Genomic DNA, 15,677 nt, shown 5'->3' on the forward strand with positions numbered 1-15,677 from the left:
ACTGTCCAAAATAATCCTCTTGCACAAGTAACTTGCAAAGTCTATATTCAGTGCTGCTGGTGTCTGTTCCCTTTTAAAAAGTAACATCTGGTGAAGTGTCTTATGTTCCATCTTCTTTTATGGCCTTCCCTCGCCGTGAGCCCAGGTGGGATCAGTGGCTCTGTCTAACACTGGTGAGACACAGCTTGTTTTTGGGGGTGGGGCATTTGCCCTGACTGAATTTGAATTTTGGCTCAGGTTAGGAAATCTGACTGATGTGTGTGTTTCAATTAGCTCACACAGCTCATGTGACTTGTTTCATTCATGTGGCTTCCTGTTATGTATCCATCACCCATTTTTCTTTCTATTAGAGTGAAATTGGACACAGCCCTCCTGCCTACACCCCTATGTCAGGAGTAAGTATTTCACATTCAGCCTTCATCCTTTAGGCTTTCCTCCTTTCTTCACTACATTTTTTTCTTTTTCCAACTCCTTTTTCTTTCATAAATGACCCAAAAGCCAACAGCTAATGAAGTGTATACATAAGGAATCAAACAGTTAAGAGATCCAGACTCAGCCTGGATTTGTGTGCAAACTCTAGGGATCCACACCCAAAACTCTGATGACTTTTCTTGAAAAGCATTTAGGTAAAAGGCTTGGATGAATCTGTACATATTTCCTTCCTATCTATAGCTCAGGATGTTGAAAGTCCTTTGCATGCCCGTGCTGGCAAGCAAAATGGTAGGTTTTGTTGAACCATTGAATTTAGGTGCCAACACAAACCCAGGTCAGCAGCCTGAAATTCCTGATAGAATTGCACATGGTGACCCCATGATTCTCACCACAGGACACACTAAAAGTATCACCCAGGAATAAACAGAGATGATTATCCCCCATCAGGAGGAGATTTCCCAAACATGAGGATTAAAGGGCTTTAATCAACAATCAGGGGAGGTTCCCAGAGTAATAAAAGAAACACCACCTTCCCCTCTTGCAGCTGTGTGTGTCCAGCCTCCACGTGCCTGGTAGGAAACAAGTTTTCCTGCCCCACTTCCATCCCCACTGTGCAGACAGATGCTCCATGGGTCCACAGCAAAGCCTGGAGGCACAGGATGGGCAGGGCAGGCACAGGAGGCACAGGCATGGCTTTCTGCTGAAGCTTCTCTCCTTGGCAGCCTCCTTTCCCACTGAGCTGTGCTCTCTCTCTGCCTACAGAACCAGTTTGTGTACCGGGATGGTGGCTACGCTGCCGAGGTGCCGATGCCGTACAGGGCTCCAGGCTGCATCATTCCAGAGGCCCCAGCCGCTCAAGGGGCCACAGCAGAGATCTTTGAAGACACTTGCTGCAATGGCACGATGCAGAAACAGGTGGCAACCCTGGCAAAAGAGGACAGCAGCACCCAGAGGTACAGCGCCGACCCCACCGTCTTCATTCCCGAGCGGGTCGTGCGGGGAGAGCTGGATGAGGATGGGTACATGACACCGATGAGAGACAAACCTAAAACAGGTAAAATATTGGCTTTCCACAGAGGCTCCTGCTCTAGCCTGGCTGGATTTATTCTCTTTGTACATCAGCAGCTTTTCATCAAAAATGGCTTTATTTAGTTACCCATCAAGGTTGAAGCATTCTGACTAGATTAATATTCCTTTACGCGGGGATTTGGTTTTCTCTCCTTAATTTTCTACTTTGAAATGCTCAAATGTATGTCAAAGTTGGTAAGTCCCCCTTTTACTTTTTTTTTTTTTTGAGAAATAACAAGAGGAATGAAAAAAAGCCAAGCCCACTTCTTACCCAAACACAAATCTTCAGTTATTTCCAAGGAAGGGATCTATCTTCAGCCAGCCATAGTCCTAACTTTGCTTTGTTTATTGATCTTCTTATTCTTGGCACTTTGCTTGGTAAATGTCATGTTGAACCTACCACAGAACTGATACACACAGCTGGCATTTGATACCCAAGAGAAGTCTAGGATTGAAAGAACAAGATGTGCTTTAAAGAGAGCATCACTACAAGGGGAAGACTGTCTAAATCTGTGCCAGCTCAGCACACTGCACTTCCCAGTTTGCCCTCATTCATTTCTTCCTCTTTAAATAATGATAGCAGTCATTTAGATGTAAGGGGACGTGTCATTATTAATTTGCTTCCAAAGCTTTGCATTAGCTCTAAAGAAATTAATAAATGCAGTGTAAATGACAAATCACTACTGTGTTTGCTAAGAATTTGGAGGCCACTTTGTCTTTCATGATGGAGGGATGGAGGAAGCCCTGGGGCTTGACCCACAGCAGCTGCAGTTGTGGGATTCTCCCTTTTAATAGTGATTTCCTCTCAGTGTGAGCCCACATGTTACAGGTGTGCCCTGGGAGTCCTCAGAGCTCTACAGGAGCCACCTGAGCCCTCGGGGATGTGGCAGTGGCAGCTCAGGAGAAAGCAGCTCCTTCCTGAGCCCCTGGGCACAGACACAGGGTTGTCACAGTCTGGCCACACAGCTGCGGGGTTCAAATCAAAGCACTGCAAAATGGGAAAAAATGTTCCCACTGTTCAGCTCAGATCCAGTGACAGTTCAAAGGTGTTCACTGGGACTCAAACTTTTGCTTTTAATAGTTTTGGCCCCATTCTGGAGGAAAGCAGATGATCCCTTGCAGCAGGACTCTCTGGGGAGGTGTGTGCAGAGCCCTTGAGCAGCGCCCTGCCTCTGGAAATGGGGTGTTAATCCACAGCAAGTGATCTGAGGCAACTCTAACCTGCTCCAAGTCCCGTTCTGCAGCTGATCTAAGGCTCTCTTGTTCTCTTTCCAGGGCTCATTTGTATAACTTTTTTCTCATAATGCTTGGACAAAAGCCCTTTGTCCTTCAGGGATGGAAGGTTTTTAATCAGGCAAATTGCTCTGTTAGAAATGAAGCTGTCTTAAAAGTCAGCCCTTGGGGATAGGCTTTGTGCAGAGAGGCTTAAGTGAGATTCCTGTAGAGTTTTCTGGATGGAAGGAGTACAGAGCAGAGGGTTTGCTAATAGGTCCGAGGCGGCAGAGGCAGAAGTCAGTGGGTGTGTTTGGGTCTGTAGATCACACCGTGAGAGGAGGGAGAGCAGGGGAGCCACATGGGCTATGGCTCAGCAAGAGCTGTAGTTTAGCTGGCCAGTGTGTTTGATCAGTCAGTCTTCAGAGGTATCTGTTTTAACCCATATTGTCTGTTTAGCTTGTAAATACTTCATTTTTCACTGGTGTGTGTTCAGCACAGCTGGCTCCTGATCCCATCTGGAGTTCTTGGAACGGCTGAGGTGGAGGCTGCTCTAGTCCAAGGGCTGCTTCTGGTCACAGATGCTGCATGGATGGATTACTACCGCTCTTGGCTGACGCATTTTTCATCTTTCTTTAGATTACCTGAACCCAGTGGAAGAGAACCCCTTTGTTTCCCGACGAAAGAACGGAGATCTCCAAGCTGTGGACAACCCAGAGTACCACAACGCTCCCAACGGGCAGCCCAAAGCAGAGGATGAGTACGTGAACGAGCCCTTGTACCTCAACACCTTCGCCAACACCTTGGAAAACGCCGAGTACCTGAAGAACAATTTGCCAGAGAAAGCCAAGAAGGCCTTTGACAACCCAGACTACTGGAACCACAGCCTGCCCCCACGGAGCACCCTCCAGCACCCGGACTACCTGCAAGAGTACAGCACAAAATACTTTTACAAACAGAACGGACGGATCCGGCCCATAGTGGCAGAGAATCCTGAATACCTCTCCGAGTTCTCCCTGAAGCCTGGCACTGTGCTGCCCCCGCCGCCCTACAGACACCGGAATACCGTGGTGTAGTGGCTGTGCTCTCACTGAAGTGGAAAGGCAACCCCTTCTAGCTGCCTCACTCTCTCGCTCCCCCTTCCTCCCTGCCCTTGCCCGTCTTTCTTCCCTCCCTCCCTCCCTTCCTCCCTCTCTTTCTCCCATGAGCTTCCTCTTCTTGCCAGTTCACTCATTTTTGATATTTCTAAGTGAAAGGATGTCTTGGAGTTGGTTGCAGATTGGGTTGGGCACCTGGAAGGAAGGAAAGAGACTGGAAGAAGGATTTTTGACTGACCTGGCCTTTCCCACTTTCAGCAGAGGCCCAGAGGAGCCAGGTGGTAGCAGGAGAGGCCAGCGGCAGTGCTGCTGTGGAGCTCGTTCTCAGTGATTCAACCAGACACTGTAGGGAAAGCCACAGGAAGGCTGATTCTTTCAGCAGGAACTGATGAGAGTCTGTACAGCATTCCTGGAAATCTCCATGCAATTTCCATCAGGGTGAAAAATGGACAATTTTTATATCCCATGCGATAGCGTAGTAATTGAGATTGAGAATCCAATTTCTTTCTCTAACACTTTCTATCCCAGCAACTGAAAATGGCTAACACAGCTTTTCAAAAACATTCAGATCTTCATTGTGGCTTTCCAAGAAATGATAATGTGACTCCCACATACTAAACCCTTATTCTGAGCCACACCATGATTTTGTGCCAATTCCCAGCCACAGAGACTCCTACTCAGAACTGGTACCTGACATGACCATTTTTGTATGTGTGCCAACAGAACAAACACTTTAAACACAAAATACCTTTCAGAAGAAAGCAACAAAACCACACCTCCAATATGTTCCTTTTGAAGCTAAAAAACAGGCCAAGAAATGAAGATTTGTATGCCAAAAGCTTTGCTTTCCTGTTTTTTACCTGCTGACTGTAAACACCTCAAAAGATTGTCACTAATTCTTCCCTCTTTTTCTTCTTCATGGTCATGAAGGGAGCTGGGGATGCTGTCAGGCAACACTGAGGACAAGACAAAGAACTGAAGAGTTTGATGTTCTGTGGGGTGGGGTGGGAAGGGTCCTTTAAACTGGAAGACAGACACTGGACTGGAAAAAAATGCACATAGTGGTTCACTGGAAAGTTAGTTTGCACTTAACCTCTGATTTTATTTGAACTGTTTTCTGGATTTTGAATGAAGCAATATGGAAGTGACCAGCAAAATACAAAATAATAATTTTAAATTTAAAAAGAAATATAAATTATTTGTAAAGGATGACTGTGGAAATGCCAAAATGAAGCAAATCAAGTCTTTGGAACAATGTCTGCCACTTCTGAGAGGCCGATGCAGTGACTGCTTCAGAGAATACAGTGATGGAGCAGCCAGCTCTTCCTGCTGCTTTCTGAAGGACAGCAGAGCAAACCCTGAAAGGATCAGGGAAGGCAAATGTCCTGCTCTGCCTTGCAGTACGGTACAGAATACCATTTTTCTAAAAGGAGGATTACTCTGGCACAGAAGACAGTGCATATGAGGTTTGAGAAGTCAAAATGTGCATGATTTGCAGAGCTTTCTGTCGAAAATGTAAATAAGTATGAGTCAGTCTCCTTGCACTTAGTTCTGCTTTTATCAACCTCAGTTTTTAGGTAGACACCCCCTGACCTGCTCTTCTTTGGAAATCACTTTCAAACCAGAGTTCTGGACGTTTTTAGTGATCTGGGGCAGATGGAGCTGGGAAAGGAGGCGTAAGGGCCGGAGACACCAAGGCTTGCTCCTGGCACACCAAGACCGTGCGTGTGAGAGCGTTTGTGAGCCTACTTCCCACCACACGTCTTAAGGAACTATTAGGTACCTTTGGAGATCTACCTGTCTCTATCCATCAAGGCTTTTAAAGGGAAGAAACAATACCTGGTTGATGGCAACCTTCGGTGATGCAACAGTATTTCAGTTTGTGCACTTCAGCTCTGCTAGGGCTGAGATCTTTGGGATGGCCTAACCTGGCAACAAAACCAGCAGCTGGAATGGCATCACCCTCCTCTAAATTCCTGCCATTCCAACAGCTTGCCACCTTTAACCTTAGGGAAGCAGAGGAAGGGAGTAAGAAACGAGCAATAGTTGTCTGAAGCTTAGTGGCTGAGGCTTGACAAAGGTGTGAAGAGATGTTAAAGCTGGGTTTGTTGTTGCCCTTGTAGATGGAGAACAAACTGTGTGTGATCACAAGTGAGCTTTTTGTGCACCAGGTGTGTCCAGGCCAGCTACAACCAGCTGAAGGTTCTGAAAGCAGCAAGAACAGGTACAGATCTTTGAGCTGTGGAAAGGAGATCTTGGGTCAACTGGTACCAAGGTGGTTTGTGGTGATACAGCCAAAAGGCCAGCAAACCACTGTCATGGGTACAATCCCGTACTCAGGGGCCTCTCTGGTGCCTCTGGTAGCTCCTCAGCATCTTGGAGAGACAGGGGCACCCACTGGGCAGGAGCTGGGCACAGAGGCTGCCATGAGGCCCTGGGTGGCTGCTCCAGGGGAGGTTTGCTGCCCACAGCAGCGCTCACAGGGTGTCACCTGTGCACAGACAAGGTCTGCCAGGCTGACACGATGCTGCGTGGGGGCAGAGACCAGCACAGGAATGTGGGTGTCCTCTTTTCAGCACAGCAGCTGCCTGCAGTTCCATAGGTAGGTGGAGAAAGGTTGATTTGTCCCTGAACAAGAACACAGAGTAACTCCTAATGGAGAATAAATATAAAATAAAACGCTGGTGCAGCTGACATGTTTGAATTCAGAGATGAGCTCGGAGGCTGCTGGGGCAGAGCCTGGCACTGGCTGGGGATGGAGCTGCTCACACAAGGTGAGGCCTGTTTGTTCCTCTGGTAATGAAGTAGTGTTCATGTTAGAGACAAGCCCATGGAGTAATCCAAATGTAAATACTGGCGGGGTTTAACAGTCTAACATTTTATTTCTTACAAGGCTTGAATTATTTATTAATTTTATTTGTTGGCTGTGGGTGTGCTATAATGTATTAAGTAGCATGGAAACGCAGAGGTTCCTGCAAGTGGGGCAGCAGGAAAGCTGGAACAGGAGCTTGGGCTCTGCCTGGCAGCCAGCATGAGCCATGCAGAGCCATGCTAGTGGGGTCTGGGAGAGCAGAGGACAGGCAGAGGCTTAATGAACACAGTGATTTGGGATGAGGGAGAACTCTGCACGCTGCAGCTTCACAATTCAATATTTTTTATGATTTTCTGAGCTGCTGGTTTGAGTTGCAGTTGCCAAAACTGGCCCATGGGTGCTGTGCCGTGCCAGTCACTGCCCCTTGCCCAACAGATGTTCACACATCTGTTCACACAGGGCCTGTGTTGGAGATCTTGCCTCACCTGAGGCTGCTGGTGAACCAGCCCCGAGGGCAGCACTTACCTGAACCCTGCCCCTTTCCTCTGGAAGAGAACTTAGCTGGCAGCTTTTGCCTCTTAACAGGGAGTTTAATCACAGCTAAAGAAAACAAGAAAGGGAAACTGAGAGAAGAACTGTTTGGCTGCTTTAATCTGATCACAGAAACACCTGGCCATCCCTAACTCGTGTCTTTGCCTTACTGGGTATTGCTGCTGGTTTACTGAAAGAACTTGGGCAAGTGCACATGGCAAGATTATGGCAAGCACTCAACTGGGATTCATATGGGATGAAAGAGGAGGGTCAAGCTCTTTAGGGCATAATGGCAGGTTTGGGGGAAAAGCACGTATATCCACACACAAACTGCATTTTGTCAGCACAAAGCAGCAAGCGAGCATGTCAGCAGAAGTATTTTGGGTGTGATTCACTCTCCGGTGCTACTGAAGTATCTGTACACAGCACAAACTTAGGATTTGTGGGTTTTGGAGTGCAGTCTCCTGTTTGTAAATGTTCTTCTTCCCCCTGTCACGGCCTGGGAGACCAACAGTGACCAGATTTTCAAGAGCACATTTTTGCCCGAGCGTGGATCAGCCATTGTCCAAGGCACAAAGCAACGTGCCAAAGGAAAGGGAACAGCTTATTTTCTCCTGATCTCTTTCAGTGTTACTTATCCTAGCTTATTACTAGTTTTTACTTACCTGAGGGTTACTGCAAACAGATGCTGGGGCCAATTGACTCACTGTAACACAACTGGCTGGAACCAACTACTTTTACATTTACTTCTTCAGATCTTTTCAGATTTTTCTTTTTCTGCGAAACAGCCAGGAGGGATTTTTACATGGCCCTTAGCTCAGATGTAGCAGAATATTTACAACTACATTTCAAACAGGTCGTCTCTCTCAGGTAGCAAGAGATGGAAATAAATCTGCAATAGGAGCCAGCACATATATCTGTTTCAGGTACACTGAAATCCTTTCCTGTATACAAAGAAATGCTGTATTACCCCTGGATGTAACATTTACTTGGTAGAAAAAGTGCTTCTTGACTGGAAGATTCATATGCAATGATCTGACACCTGTTTCCACTAAAGATCTCACCCTCAGCCACCACCAATGCCAGCCCAAAAGGAAGGAAAGTGGCAGCTCTGGAAGAGCAGCTCAGCCATGAATGACTCTGTGGATCCAGTCTTTCCATAGCTTTAGGTAGAGGTGGGCAGCACAGGGGAGAAGAATGAGTTGTGAGGTGAGTAAGCCTAGAAATACAGCTTGGTTTTGGGGATGGAAAATCAGATATTAAAGAAAAAAACCTTTTTTTTTGTCTATTAGACATGTCTGCGTAGGTGTTGCACATGATGGTGGCAGCCAGCGGAATGATGGGATAGTCTGAGCTCCTTTGTTCCATCTGGGAGATGAGGAGACTGGCACACAGCAGAATCAGGCTTTTGGTCACTTTTTTGGTCATTTTTGGTAATTCCCCAGGATAGCTGGATGCATCCCCTGAGCTGTGCTTCCCTGGCAGCCCAGGAACCCTGGGCAGGCACGTCCTTACCAAAGGAGCAGCGGCCACTGCAGCACCCACAGGGTCACACGGGGACGGTCCCACTCCAGAGTGCAGGAGGAGGAGGAGGAGGAAGGAAAGAATGGAAGCACCAGAGGTGCCCACGAGTCAGGGTTGCCTGCTCCCCTCACCCTGCACAGCTGGTGTCTCAGGGCCCCCACCCTGGTTCCCCGAGTGCATTTCAGAGCTATGGCACTCCAAGAGGTGTTTACGTGCTTGGAAGGATGTCTGGCTTGAGGGTGACTGGTGAAGCTGAGCCTTTAGAACAATGGGAGCCAGGCCTGCAGTTTTCAGTCTTTTAGAGGGCACCTCAGAGGGGACAGTGTCACCTCAATTTCCCTTTGGCAAGGCTTTTTCAAAAGCTGGTGGCACATGAAGTCTCTGCACCTGCTCATTTCCAGCTGCCACTTGCTATAGTCTCACTCTTGGGAATCTCCAGCCTCTGATGCTGACAAAACAGCTTGTCTGTGGTTATGTAAAAATCTTGGATTTGGGCTCAGATTGTTTTCCAGAAAGCCAGGGCTGGGTGGGGTAGGGTGGCTGGCTGTATGTGCAGGATTCCCTCTTTTTTATTTTCTACCTGTTGCTAAGCATTTCATTATAAAGGTGGAAAAGGTCACTGTTACAAATGGCTAGAAACAAATACAGCCATGCAGTTAGAAGCACCACTCTAAGATGTCAAAAAATCATGTCTCCAGGTTAGTTTTAATGTGATTTTAGCACAATTTTATTTTACCACTGTGTGGAACAGTGGTTTGTTTCGATGGTAGGCTCCTTGCTCCTGAGGAAATCACCGGCAGGTGAGGCTGTCGGCGCTGCTGCCGCAGGGATCTCCCTGTAAGTCTGATTGTCCAGAGCACTTTTTAGGGAACTTTGTGGGGGTTCAGGTCTGACTGATGGTGGTGGGACTCAGTGGGGCTTGAGCTGCAGCCAGTCTCATCTCCTAACCAGAGCCAGAGGGACACCTGATGCCCAGGGCATCCTGCAGCTGGGGTCTGTGGCAGCAATACAGGAAAAGGTGTGAGAGGGGAAGCCCAAGGACATCCCAATAGAAAAGAAGAGGTGTCAAAGCTGGCTTTCTTTTTTCCTTCTCTATTATTTAATTTTAGAAGTGAGCTTTGTGGACCTTGGCAGAGAGAGGTTTTAAGGGGAGTTTCGTAAGGCGTTAGGCAGTGTGAGTAGTTATATCCCGGTTCCTCTCCCCTCACCAATAAAAAAAGCCATGAAATCACGCTCCAGTGCTGTTGTGGATGAACCCTCTGGGGTGAAGGTGCACCCTGCCCAGCACCCCCAGGCTGCTGGCTCAGGTGTGACCAGGGCCACAGGTACACGGAGCCACGGGCTGCCACCCAGCGCCCTTTGCCAGCAGCTTGGCCCACCCAGCCCCACCCTTGAGCTCTCCTTGGGGGGAAACACTGTATTGTCCGTAGTACTCTGAAGACTAAACCCTTTTGGGATAACCACAGTAGGGAACTGTGAGTGGTATTTTCTAAGTGTAGATATGTATGCCGTTCTTTCGAGGTAAGGTACTCTGACATATGTAGCATAAACTGGTCCTGCTGTTAAATGGGTCGATTATTAACTGAGCAGCTGTGTAGGGGGTAGCTAACTTTGAATGCATGAAATCACTGTTCCCCTGGACATGGGATGGGAGCTAGGCACTGGCTGCTTGTGGGGGTACTTATGGTGGGGTAATGCAAGAGGAAAATGCAGGTGGATGAGAAAACTGGTAATTTTTTATAGCGTTTTAAAGATGGAAATTGGTACCCATTCTATACATTACTCACAATGGTTTTTAATCCCTTCTTTTGCCCAGTTTTTGCTGCTTCCCCAATACTGTAAGCTGGAATTGCTAAATAGGTGTCAGTCCTTGTATAGGGAAGGGAAACTGAGGGGAAAAAGAAGTCTCTTTCTAAGAACAGAGATAGCCAAATTGTATTTCCTGACCTGGTGGTCTTGAACCACTGACTTTTCAGATGAGGCTCAGATTCAGGCCTGGGGTATGACATTACTGTCCCCTTGGAATCACAGACCCCCACCTGGCAGGTGACACTGGGATAGCACCGAGCTCCCGGTGACTCCTGATCACAGAACCAGCAGCACAGATGGGGTGGCCTGGGTTTCTGTCAATCCTCAGCATTCTGAAAGAGCCACAACATAAAACAACAATACTTCTGCCTTATGAAGTACCTTCAGAAGAAGAGAAGTGTCAGCATGTTGGGGAAGACACTCATTTCTTGCGAAGCGATGCATTCAGAGTTAGCTGCCTTTCTGAAACAAAAATAAAAAGAAATTCAATACCTACTGTATGTTACTTTGAAAATGTGAATAGTATTTTTATAGCTTGTTAAAGACACAGCTAGTTGCATTTGTAAATAAGGATAATGTTGCTTTTATTTTCCTTGTGGACACCATTGTTTGGAACATAATTGTCCTTAGGGTTGATTTGTATATAGGTAATTTGCTTGTGATTTCAGCCGCTCCTCCTCCCCTTTCCTTTCTCTTCCTTCCCACCCTCTGGTTTTGGTTAGAAGTACCATTTTCAGCATTCTGTGTGATTCCGTGTTTTAGCACTGTTGTGGTGTGTTCAGACTTTCTGCACTTGCTTACACAGTAGGGTATGCCAATCGTGTGTGGCGTAATGTTACTTTAACCTTTCGTTTCTCATATTTTAGCTGTTGAGAATTATACACTGTTAAAATACTTACTGACCTGGGTTAATATTAGGTACATATTTTAGCATAATTTCCCTTCTTTTCACGGTTTCTCGGGGTTTTTCTTTTTTTTGTTTGTTTTTCTTTTTTTTTTTTTTTTCCCTTTCCCTTCCCTTTTGTCTTGTTTGGAAGCTGGGAAGAAACCTGTGGATCTTCTCTTTGTGTGGTTCTATTCCCCACTCCCGTGTGCAGCCCGGAGTTTCTCCTCATGGTCCTTGGGGTAGAGCTTTATCTGTTTGTTAAGGCAAATGTAGACTGCGACCCACCTTGCATCAACCCACGCTCATCCCAGCTGAACAATTTGAAAACTGTTCTGCCTTTTTGTTACATGAATCTGTCAGAAATATATTTTTAATTTAATATAAATGAAATTCAATAAAATACGAAACGAAGTCTCTGTGCGCACGCGGAATCTCTTGGGAGGCGGCTGGAGAGCTGCCACAGAGCCCCCTGTGCCCGTGGGAAGCCCTGGCACAGCCCTGAGCTGGGGTGGCCACACACCCAGAACCCCAAACACACCCCATACATCACACAGAACCCCAAACACACCCCATACATCACACAGAACCCCACACACACACAGAACCCCAAACACACCCCATACATCACACAGAACCCCACACACACACACAGAACCCCAAACACACCCCATACATCACACAGAACCCCACACACACCCCATACATCACACAGAACCCTACACACCCCCCACACACACACACAGAACCCCACACACACCCCATACATCACACAGAACCCCACACACACATACACAGAACCCCAAACACACCCCATACATCACACAGAACCCCCCCCACAAACACACAGAACCCCAAACACACCCCATACATCACACAGAACCCCCCACACACACACAACCCCACACACACACCCCACACACACACAGAACCCCACACACTCCCCACACACACACAGAACCCCACACACTCCCCACACACACACAGAACCCCACAGATCACACACACTCCCCATACACACCCCATACATCATACAGAACCCCACACACTCCCCACACACACATAGAACCCCACAGAACCCCACACACTCCCCACACACACACAGAACCCCACACACTCCCCACACACACACAGAACCCCAAACACACCCCACACATCACACAGAACCCCACACACTCCCCACACACACGCACACACTCCCCACACACTCCCCACACACACACACAGAACCCCACACACTCCCCACACACACACAGAACCCCCCACACACACAGAACCACACACACACACAGAACCCCACACACACTCCCCACACACACACACACAGAGCCCCACACATCACACACACCCCACACACATCCTACCTGACCCCAGATGGAGCAGACAAGCTCCTGTGGAGAAGGCCCTCTTTCCCGTGCCCCTCCGTGTGTGCCCTACCCCCACCGCCCCAGGAGTTGTGCAATTCTGAGCTTTTCATTCCTTTTAAAACAAAACACGCCCCACAAAGGTGTCGGTGCCCGTGCCCTGTGGCCCAGCTCGCTCACTGGGTGTCCAGTCACAGCTCACTCACCCACAGCTGCCCTGATCTATCTCCCCAGCTTCATTCATGGAGGGGATAGAGGGTGGTGTGGGGGAATGAAGCATTTGTATATACTTAGACACATTAATTCAGTGCATACACAACATCTAACCCCAAGAAGCACATACCCCACTCTGCCACAGTCCCCCCCTGCCATGTACCCCACACCTCCATCTCACACCTCAGCACCGCAGCTCGGCCAGGCCTGGCTCTGCCTCTGGCAGCTGCACCTTTAAATCCAGCTGGAAAACACAAGAGATGCTCCCCACGCTCTCAGAGGGGCTAAATAAGCCTCCCTCACCCCCCAGGAGCTGCCCTCAGTCCAACGCCCACCCTGTGGCTCACTGAAAAGAGCTGTGAGATTTAACACATCACACAGAGCTGTGAGATTTAACTGAGGCATTCCCTGCCAGTGGCACAGCTTGATCCCCATGGAGCCTGGCACACACCCTAACTCAAACTGCTCCCACTCTGTCTCACTGGCTGATGGGGCTGGCAATGGCCCCACAATTGGTCAGCGTTTCCCTGCACTGCCAGGCCTCTGGAAAGCATTTTAAATTTAGCTAGGAACCTGTAAAGGTCACTTGGCTCTTTGAGGCGCATTTTAAACCGCTCCAAGTCTCCCCGGATTGCGACTCTTTGTTTCACGAATGGCCTCAGCACGTTATCCCCAGCAGCCTGAAAAGGTCATTGCAGACACACACAGCTCCCAGGGCTGGAATCCTGGAATGCTAGAACATTCCCTGCTGCCTTCAGGGAGCAGGAGCTGGGTGGAACACCACCTCTTGCTCCCAGTGGGTGAGGGTGACATAATTAAGCATTCACCCCTCAGAGCTGTCAGGAATATGAAGTCTGTTTTCCACAGGAGGGGAAGGGGAAGAGCCCTGCTGCAAGCCCACTCTTCCTTGTCCAGCCAGGCAGCACAAAATCCCTTCCAAGGCTGGAGGAAACCACCCAGGGACACACACAGGCTGCAAGGCTGAGCCCCACTCATTGGAAACAGTGCCTGGTGCAGGGATTCGGCATCATTGCGATCCTCACAATAAAACAGGTCAAAACAGGACTTCAGCAACACTGAAAAAATGAGCAATATGAGTTTTAAGACTTGTGCATACACACACACACCCCTCTTCCCCAAGTGGGTTTTACTTAACTGGCCAAAATACAAAGGAAAGAATAAATCAATCACCTGTTTCCTAGTGAAATATATTAATTTAAAGCTCTCTGCTACTCATTCAGAGTACTTTGGCAAAGGCTATAGGCTTCAGGTGTTTAAAGTGGCACTGGAAAGCAGAGTTTAGCTTTTGCAAGCAGTTTCCTGCCGTGGTTCTGGTGATGAAGTTCTTTCCTTGCATCCTCACACTTCAGTCTGGCCCATGACTGCCCAGTGCTCAGATTACTGAGGTTTGCAGAGGCAATACTGGCCAGCTGGCACATTTTGTCCCACTCCAACAAGCCTGTGCCCTGAGCTCTGGGGAAATTGGTTTTGCTCCCTCCAAATGCAAAATAAGCAGCCATTGTAACACCTCTGTTAAGGCCTGGGGCCTTCCCAGCAGGAGTGGCTGCTTAACCAATTTCAGAAACAGCCCCAGAATTCAGATAAATCTCTTTAAATCTTGGGCTCAGTTTGCAAACCACACAAGGACTGTAAAGCTGCTGAAGAGGCCAAATGAGCATCTCATTTCAAACAAGCTCTCCAGTGCACTGACGTTAACAGCAAAGTAAAAACCATCATTTTATCAGCAGATAAAAATCAGCTCAGCTCCACTGATGAGGCTATTGCTGAGGTGCAGGAGCGTTTCCTGTATCACCTCTCAAAAACTGGGCCAGCAAACCTTTCGGAAGCTGCTGCCAAAAGCTGGGAAAAGTCAGGATTGAGAAAACCAAGCTTCCCTTTGAATTCTCTAACCTGCCTGTGGCACACTGGTCATCCTAATTCCTCTGCCAGGCTTACAGGGATCCCACCACTGTGGTGGGACAGGATGTACCAGGCATTCCCTGGGGCTGAGCAGGAACACGGGGCTCTGAGAGAGAGCCAAGGACGGTGCTGCGAGGGCAGTGAGTGGGGAGCTTACCTGAAAAGCTGGATTTCCTCCCTGATCCCTTTGTTTTGGCAAAGCCTCTCCTGGCACAGCAGGGCTGAGCCTGAAATGGGTCCTTCTGAGGCATTTTAAGACCACAGCACTAAATGTCTGCCAGCTGAACAACGGGGAGCATTCTGGCTTCAGTCAACTAAAACATTTACTTGGTCCTTTTGAAAATTTAGTGGAGGGAGGTGTAGAGGCAGTGGTGCTTCTTTTTGTTTTTGTTATTGGGGGAGCTTTTGTTTGTTTTTTTTCTTTAGCTCTCTACACAGATCCCCCCCAGGCAGGTTCCCAGGGATATTTTGGAGTGTTGGTATAGCACCAGTACATTCCCTGCTCCCTCCAGCCTGTCCCAAGTAGATAATCTGCTCTTCTGCAGTCAAAGCTTGCTCCCTCCCGGGGCGAAAATGATTTTAAAAGTTGGCCAGAAAGGAGACAAAGCCATCAAACATCAGCTCAGACCTTTGTTCCTCACTCACCTGGGGTTTTGCTGTTTGAGTCTGAGCCCTCTCCAGCCTCCAGTGTAGCCACCAAGGAGATGTCCCAGCCCATGGCCACCACATAACACCCAGACACAACGAAAATGGACACGGGACATGGGGTTATGACACATGTAAAGGCAAATTGGGTGGGCAGTCATGGATAC

The 15,677-nt window shown here is 48.2% G+C and overlaps 1 protein-coding gene and 1 long non-coding RNA gene across 10 annotated transcripts in view; one reads left to right on the plus strand and one right to left on the minus strand.

Moving 5' to 3' along the window:
* The window catches only part of ERBB4 (erb-b2 receptor tyrosine kinase 4), a 553,845-nt gene extending 542,063 nt beyond the window's left edge, over nucleotides 1-11,782 (plus strand). For 4 of the 5 annotated variants that reach the window (XM_086896321.1, XM_086896319.1, XM_086896320.1 and 1 more), the window contains 2 exons: nucleotides 1,195-1,486; nucleotides 3,352-11,782. In XM_086896321.1, the coding sequence (XP_086752447.1) occupies nucleotides 1,195-1,486; nucleotides 3,352-3,788 (729 nt within the window). In that variant the 3' untranslated portion in view covers nucleotides 3,789-11,782. Of the gene's footprint in view, nucleotides 1-350; nucleotides 396-1,194; nucleotides 1,487-3,351 lie in introns of all 5 variants that reach the window. The other variant, XM_086896323.1, reaches the window with a different exon arrangement.
* Nucleotides 473-15,211, minus strand: LOC111931872 (uncharacterized). Of its 5 annotated transcripts, none has more exons than XR_015288859.1 (4): nucleotides 15,023-15,211; nucleotides 10,867-10,947; nucleotides 4,048-4,152; nucleotides 473-3,635 (listed from the first exon to the last, which is right to left on the minus strand). It is a non-coding gene; the product is annotated as an uncharacterized LOC111931872 (long non-coding RNA). The 5 variants fall into 5 exon arrangements; XR_002865790.2 differs by lacking the exon at nucleotides 15,023-15,211 and adding an exon at nucleotides 13,519-13,651; XR_002865789.2 differs by lacking the exon at nucleotides 15,023-15,211 and adding an exon at nucleotides 13,129-13,361.
* Between the last annotated feature and the right edge of the window lie 466 nt (nucleotides 15,212-15,677).

The sequence above is a fragment of the Cyanistes caeruleus genome, chromosome 7, assembly GCF_971803275.1.
Source record: "Cyanistes caeruleus chromosome 7, bCyaCae1.hap1.1, whole genome shotgun sequence".
Taxonomy (NCBI): domain Eukaryota; kingdom Metazoa; phylum Chordata; class Aves; order Passeriformes; family Paridae; genus Cyanistes; species Cyanistes caeruleus.